This window comes from Schistocerca americana, chromosome 5, assembly GCF_021461395.2.
Source record: "Schistocerca americana isolate TAMUIC-IGC-003095 chromosome 5, iqSchAmer2.1, whole genome shotgun sequence".
In the NCBI taxonomy this organism is placed as follows: Eukaryota; Metazoa; Arthropoda; class Insecta; order Orthoptera; family Acrididae; genus Schistocerca; species Schistocerca americana.
In genome coordinates this window covers 467,795,609-467,803,552 of record NC_060123.1, presented here as the reverse complement: position 1 = coordinate 467,803,552, position 7,944 = coordinate 467,795,609, and the positions used below count along the sequence as shown (strand labels likewise).

At 41.2% G+C, this 7,944-nt stretch overlaps 1 protein-coding gene across 1 annotated transcript; it reads left to right on the top strand.

Annotated features, from left to right (window-relative positions):
- The first annotated feature begins 565 nt into the window (after positions 1-565).
- LOC124616160 (ejaculatory bulb-specific protein 3-like) lies at positions 566-6,774 on the top strand. The gene is made up of 2 exons (XM_047144440.1): positions 566-845; positions 6,454-6,774. The coding sequence occupies exons 1-2, from the start codon at positions 650-652 to the stop codon at positions 6,648-6,650; spliced, it is 393 nt and encodes a 130-aa protein (XP_047000396.1). The 5' UTR covers positions 566-649; the 3' UTR covers positions 6,651-6,774.
- Positions 6,775-7,944: the final 1,170 nt, after the last annotated feature.

Sequence of the window (7,944 nt, the reverse complement as noted above, 5' to 3'; positions counted from 1 at the left end):
GAATGAATGGCGTGAGAATCTTCATATACGGCCTTGTCTTTGGTTTTCCCATATCGGTTAAACACAGTTAATAATATTAATATGTATATTTCCAAGAAATTTATTTCCGTGTATTTTCTGTTAATAACAAAGAAAAATTTATTTATCTTTTTCGAGTGGAACGAAAAGCTCGAAATCTCACTGCCTTCCACAGAGTAGAGATGTAATCTACTAAGCATGATTAAACTATGGCTTTCCGTTAACCCTGGTAAGCTTCAAATAATATTAGTGTAATTGTGGAAGACAACAGTACTGTTATTGGTGTCATTTCTGTGTGATGAAGTGTAACTGCAAAGAGTGCACCTTATTTAAAAAACCCGCACCATTCTACAAGTATTGCTCATTACATACGTCGGTTAGTTTGCTAGCTCCGAAATTGCAGTATGCTGGTTGGTTAATACGGCGAGAACGGGTTATGCAAGGTCGTCTGATATGAGAAAAACTCACGCAGTTTTCGCACTATCACAGGTGCGAGTGCTTGTTCTTGCCCAAGGCGCACCACCTCATTACCCTGTTATCTCGTCACCTGTATTCGTACGCCAGAGCAGCAGTGTAAGAGGGGCTCACCAGACACCGCACCCCACAGTCTGGGTGGGGCACAGCGGTAGCCATGGCGAGAAACCTGATCTTCTACTGTTGCCTGGTCGCTGCTGTTGCTGTTTCGGCGCAAGCCGTGCCGCAAGACAAGCTGGACAACTTGGACGTGGACGAGATCCTCAACAACGACCGCCTCCTGGAATCCTACACCCAGTGCATGCTCGATGCAGGCGACGGAAAGTGCACCGCAGGGGGAAAGGAGATCAAAAGTAAGTGCGGCAGCTAAGATTCCCTCTTTCTGGTGCCTCTGTCGTGTCTTCCTTCCATTGTTCACCTTCGTCAAAGCTCTGTTCCTGTTAGCCTGGTAGCTACAGTTCTTCGATTGATTAATACTCTCACGGAATATGGCGCAGCGCTCCCATTTTCAGACTCATCAGATCGTGCAGGATGTTAGTAAATACAACTCTGTTTGTTTGCCTAGGAGATTTTATACAATCCCTTCAAGAGACATCGTTTCTATTCCTTGTCATGTGCCTAATTGTAATATGGAGAAGATGGGTTTCCCCTAAGAGCAACAACAGATCGACAACAGCCTAATCAGATGGTTCAACGAAGACATATTTTCTTACCCTACTCAAGTAATATTACACCCATTTGAAGATTTTGGTGCTACATCATATTGAACATTTCGTGTCCTATCCAGAAATATTCTTGGAAATTGAACTAATAAAGTAGGAAAGCCCTTGCATGCAGCTCCATAAATTTTTTATTAGAAGCAAAACGTATTTATCAGAAGGACTAAGAAATGAAAGTTCTTGAGAAAAATTCCACATTTTCTACTACGCTTTAAGTTACTCTTGGCCGAAATTATTACACATGCATATTAAAGAGGCGGAATTATTAATATGTATAATTATTGGATATAAGGTGATTGCACAAAAGTGAGCACACGAGGCTTTCTGCATTAATTGAATTTCAATGACTAGCGTGTTTCTGCAATTTATTAATATATTAATAAAAAATGGAGTACAATATGTGTTCCAATAGATGTATGATACATACACAGACAAAAATTGTACAACATGCAAGTATTCACGATCTACACGAAGTTATGCTTTTCTAGTCCAACTATTTTTCGCTTTAGTTTTTTGAGGCTGGTAAGGTCGAAATCTCCTAATACGTTCCTTTTACTCTCGCCTGAAAGAGACATATTCGTTGTAGAATCTTAATTCAAGGTAGGCAGCTTCCGATCCCAAAGAAAGCAGGTGTTGACAGATGTGAAAATTACCGAACTATCAGTTTAATAAGTCACAGCTGCAAAATACTAACACGAATTCTTTACAGACGAATGGAAAAACTGGTAGAAGCGGACCTCGGGGAAGATGAGTTTGGATTCCGTAGAAATATTGGAACACGTGAGGCAATACTGACACTACGACTTATCTTAGAAGAAAGATTAAGGAAAGGAAAACCTACGTTTCTAGCATTTGTAGACTTAGAGAAAGCTTTTGACAATGTTGACTGGAACACTCTCTTTCAAATTCTGAAGGTGGCAGAGGTAAAATACAGGGAGCGAAAGGCTATTTACAATTTGTACAGAAACCAGATGGCAGTTATAATAGTCGAGGGGCATGAAAGGGATGCAGTGGTTGGTAAGGGAGTGAGACAGGGTTGCAGCCCCTCCCCAATATTATTCAATCTGTATATTGAGCAAGCAGTAAAGGAAACAAAAGAATAATTTGGAGTAGGTATTAAAATCCATGGAGAAGAAATAAAAACTTTGAGGTTCGCCGATGACATTGTAATTCTGTCAGAGACAGCAAAAGACTTGGAAGAGCAGTTGAACGGAATGGACAGTGTCTTGAAACGAGGATATAAGATAAACATCAACAAAAGCAAAACGAGGATAATGGAATGTAGTCGAATTAGTCGGGCGATGCTGAGGGAATTAGATTAGGAAATGAGACACAGTAGTAAAGGAGTTTTGCTGTTTGGGGAGCAAAATAACTGATGATGGTCGAAGTAGAGAAGATATAAAATGTATACTGGCAATGGCAAGGAAAGCGTTTCTGAAAAAGAGAAATTGGTTAACATCGAGTATAGATTTAAGTGTCTGGAAGTCGTTTCTGAAAGTATTTGTATGGAGTGTAGCCATGTATGGAAGTGGCGATAAATAGTTTGGACAGGAAGAGCATAGAAGCTTTCGAAATGCAGTGCTACAGAAGAACGCTGAAGATTAGATGGGTAGATCACATAACTAATGAGAAGGTATTGAATAGAATTGGGGAGGAGTTTGTGGCACAACTTGACAAATTTAGTATTGGAGGGTAGCGTGGAGAGTAAAAATCGTAGAGGGAGACGAAGAGATGAATACACTAAGCAGATTCAGAAGGATGTAGGTTGCAGTAGATACTGGGAGATGAAGAAGCTTGCACAGGATAGAGTAGCATGGAGAGCTGCATCAAACCAGTCTCAGGACTGAAGATCACAACAACAACAGGCAGCTGAAACTCGTTTTGAGATGTTGAACGTTGATACTGCCAACCCATCAATGAGGGGAATTGCTGTCACTATACCTGTCACGTTTGTCATTAATAGAAATTAGTTTTCTTGTGAGACCAAAAAATTTGTCTTTCTTGCATGGTAACGCAATGGTTCCTTTGGTATCTTCAGCAAGAACAAGCTTTCGATACTTTTGATAGTGCTGAGGACACCACTCATACATGTTCTTCACGTCACTGGTCTCAACCACTGTTACTGGAAACTTACATTGAAATCTATACTGTAGAATAAGCGGTCCATATTCTTTAACAATGTAGTTATGGTGAATGAGTTTAATCTTCCTTTTGATCATGCTCAAATTCTTATCACCTCGTAGGTATAAGTGACTCCTAATTGGGAAACAATTTGTTAGTGTTTCAGCCACCCGACATCCACCAACATAAGTAAGACACCAATAAGTCTGTTATTTTTGTGCCAGATCCGTCTGCAAGGACATTCAGATGTTTTACTTTGTGGCTGACTTAATCTTCAACATAATGAAGAAGAAACGAGAAACCTCAATAGGTCCTTTCCTCAAAGTACCTTTGCGGTAAAGGTCGGTTCTGGCCGTGTTGGTTTTAAGACAATGGACGCTAAAAACATACACTGATAATTCGCGTAGGTAGGTGTTCTCTTGCATTTGAGTTACAGAGAGTATTACTTTCAGCACGAAATCCAACGGTAACCCAGATACAGCCTTATTAGTTTTTGTTAATTCTTCAGCTTCTCCCTGTTTGAAATAAACCTCCTTAACCTGGTACTTAGTTCCCCTGCATCATCTCTATCGGTGTTGAGATGAGGCCCTATAATTTTGACGTTCAACCATTCACAAACCCAACAGATATCAATCTGGGGGTTGTTCAAATTTCAAATAAAAGTATTTATGGACGATCTTCATGTGAAATCAAAACGTTACTGACTCGTATGATTCATTCTTCTCGGGACCTGAACCAGGTAGGCATCTCTGACTGGTGTAGCATATCCTGATATCGATTTGCATCTTTTGTCTAATGTTGATGCTCTAAGGGATAGAAGTTTTCTTATTCTTTTCATTCTACCACCACTCATACTGTACGTAGAAGCGAAAACATTTTTACATACCCTCTTCTTGCACTTGAACCCTTTAAGGAAGATACGTTACTATGATTTCCTCGTTTTCTTTTCATTTTTACGTTTCTGTGTTATTCTAGGCCTGTTCATCTTAGATGAAATAGATACGAATTCATTATAAATTAGATATTGATCTTCATCTGAAGATCATGTTCATTACAGCTCTTGCGCTATGTCTAAAAGCACAAAACAGTCGCGAAAATAGCTCTAGATTTCTAGCAAGTCGAAGGTAGAATACTGTATAACCTTAATACATTTTGGATTAATATCTAAGTTTATTAAGTGGAAAACCAAATAAACAACACAGAGTAAAAACTTTGTATAGATAAGCATTACATTGTCCGTATAGGTGTTAACATTCTGACCTATACCATGAGCTTTGGGGAAAACGTCGTTATCCTTTTAGTATGTAAATTTTCTGTTTTTCGGTCTTGCTTTCTTTATAATGTCACCTTTACGTTTGATGCGAACGCTTTCCTTTACTTACTTGTGGTTCTATATCACGCTTGTTAGGAACGCTTACCAGTGCAGAAGTAATATTTAAATAATAACGCCATGGAAACGGAGTGTGTTAGTTGCACTGCAGTCATATAAAGTTAGTGTATATCAATGAGTGTCAGTGTTTAGCGGTTAGGAATAACAACCTTGGAAAACCAAGTAAGCTACCAAGGAAACCGATGAGAAATCAAAGACAATGATACTTCCACTTAATAAGTGCTTTTCTGAAAAAGATGGATTGAAAATTCGCATCTTATGAAATGAGAACTATTAGGCGGACATTAGATGAGGAAGCAAATGGAACTCGTCACACTTACAGAGAGGGTTTCTGTGTCTGTCGGACTGAAGCGCACGTATCATATACTGATGTAAGGATAGCAGTTGTACTGCACCGCTGATCTGCTCAGTGGAGCATCAGCGACTGTGACGCACACGGTTTGGTTGCAATTCGACGCCCATACAGTAGCTATACTAAACAGATTCAGAAGGATGTAGGTTGCAGTAGGTAATGGGAGATGAAGAAGCTTACGCAGGATAGAGTAGCATGGAGAGCTGAAGACCACCACAACAAGAGTTGAAATTACCTCAGTACAACTCAGAACACAAGTCAATATATCTGTTTACTCACTAGACAGAAACAGAAGCTCGCGTCACGTGTTCTCAAGTATAAATGCAGTTTAGGGAAGTAAGATTCCACAGAGAGCTAAACAATCATCACTCGAATAAACACAATAAGAACATTCTTACTGACCTGGCAATCGACTTCATTTGCTCCTTGTCACGAACTGAATAGTTCTCAAAATCTAACTGCCAGATTCTCTTCTGTGGCTCTATCCAGGAAACTCTCTTGCTTATGTGTCAGAGGGAAACGTCTTTGATCAGTATCGACAGGGATGTGCCCATTGCCAATCCCTGGAGGGAAGGCCTTGTTCACACCACACTCTGTCCCTACTGGGCCCGAGGTGCCTGTGTTTCCAGTCTGGTGGCGAATCGCAGTGACCGTTACAAAAACATTACCTTCCCCTACATGGGCACGATTTTGGAGGCAATCACCTGAAGATCACGACCCCTCCGGATTTTGTATAAGGTTCCATTTCCACTCATAAAACCTTAAAACTCTGCCAAACAAAAACATCTTTTCGCCTTTCAGCGTTAAGTATGCTCCAGCACTTACTATGAGAGGATTCCTCAGAGGTGAACTCATGACCATCATTTGTGATTCCCCGCATTTCTTCGCAATACAAGCATGTCCTCTCGCTTTCTTCTCCCTACGACGCTCTGTCTCCAGGTATGGTATTCTGAAGTACTATTCGCCCCACAAGGAATAAATTCCCACACGCGCTGACTTCACTACAGTGCATGATAAATCACCACCATTATGCCCTTTTCTCTCTCATGGCAATAAAAGCCCACCCCTGCAAATAATGTCAAGACCCTTTACATGCGCCTTTAGCTGACAGCGGCTTCTGGAGAACTCGTGCTCCTCGTAGCCTTTTTCTTTCACTGCTCAGTCCTAAGTAACTCCTAGCCAGGCAGTACAACATCTATTGTTAGTACTTGGTGTTAGCGAGTATCAGCCAATGAAAAGATGAACAATCCGACGGTGACTGTAAGTACAAGTCTATAAGAATATTAAACGTGACGTGGCAAAATCTTGCAGCCCTGTCGCGCTCCTTGTGTCGTTGGCAATAAAACTTTTTCACATGATTTTCTGTCACATTGCTACAGGCAGGCTGCCGAAAGTGTTTGCGACGGGATGCGGGGACTGCACGCCTAGCCACCTGGAGAGGACTGTCAAGGCCCTGAAGCACATCACAGAGAAGTACCCTGCAGAATGGGCCAAACTGAAGGCCAAGTTCGACCCGACGGGCGAGTACACGAAGCATCACGCTGAGACCTGGAAGCAACATGGCGTCAATATATGAGAGCCACGCCAGTCCGAGTCATGTGACAACTTCATCCTATTTGTTCAATCAACGGAATTTCTTAGCTCACACCTGTTCACATTGTTATTAAATATGCGATATGAAATAAACTTTTATGGTTAAATTTGTGTTTTATAGTTTTTTAGGTTGTTTGTTATTTTCCTACTTCAAAATATGAATCCCTCAACGTCCCAATTTTCTGTAAACGTGTTTAAATCATCATATGTAACAGTGGTTCCAAACTTAGTAGTAATCACCCCACTGAATTCTAAGATAAATTTTTCTGTGGGGTAATAACGGATTGATTCAACTGTGTTTCGCCTGTAAAACTAAGATATTTTTAAGTATCATCACTGTTATCACTATTTCATGAGACTTTAATAGTGATCGTCAATGTTACGAACAATTACTCCTCTCTTTCAGATACCAGCATCAACATGTGACCCAATACTGTAGAGATAACAGGCGCACATATACACTATGTGATCAAAAGTGTCCGGACACCACCGAAAACATACGTTTTTCATATTTAGTGCATTATTCTGCCACCTACTGGGAGGTACATCATATCAGCGATCTCAGTATTCATTAGACATCGTGAGAGAGCAGAATGGAGCGCTCAGCGTGACTCACGGATTTCGAACGTGGCCACGTGACCGGGTGTAACTTGTCACATATATCTCTACGCGAGATTTCCACACTCCTAAACATCCCTAGGTCCACTGTTTCCGATGATAGTGAAGTGGAAACGTGAAAGGACACGTACAGCACAAAAGCGCACAGGCCTACCTCGCCTTTTGATTGACAGCGACCGCCGACAGTTGAAGAGCATTGTAATGTGTAACAGGAGACATTTATCCTGACTATCAAGCACAAATTCCAAACCGCATCACGATCAACTGCAAGTTCTATGACTATTAGGCGGGAAGTGAGAAAAATTTGGATTTCATGGTCGAGCGGCTGCTCATAGGCCACACATCACGCCGTTAAATACCAAACGACACCTCGCTTGGTGTAGGAGCGTAAACATTGGACGATTGAATGGTGGGAAAACTTGTGTGGAATGACGAATCGCGGTACACAATGCAGCGATCCGTAGGCAGAGTGAGAATATGGTGATTGTGCCATGAAAGTTATCTGCCAGCGTTTGTATCTCCCAGTAAAATTCGTGGGCGTTGGTGTTGTAGTGTGGTGGTGTTTCCCATGGAGGGGCTTGCACCCGTTGTTGTTTTACGTGGCACTATCAGACCACAGGCCTACATTGATGTTTTAAGGACCTTTTTGCTTCCCACAG

What these genes read in the sequence shown, in the direction of transcription:
- LOC124616160 (XM_047144440.1), top strand. Translation starts at nt 650, where the DNA reads ATGGCGAGAAACCTGATCTTCTACTGTTGCCTGGTCGCTGCTGTTGCT. An exon ending in AGGGGGAAAGGAGATCAAAA is followed by an intron (nt 846 to 6,453) that starts GTAAGTGCGGCA and finishes ACATTGCTACAG; the next exon opens with GCAGGCTGCCGAAAGTGTTT.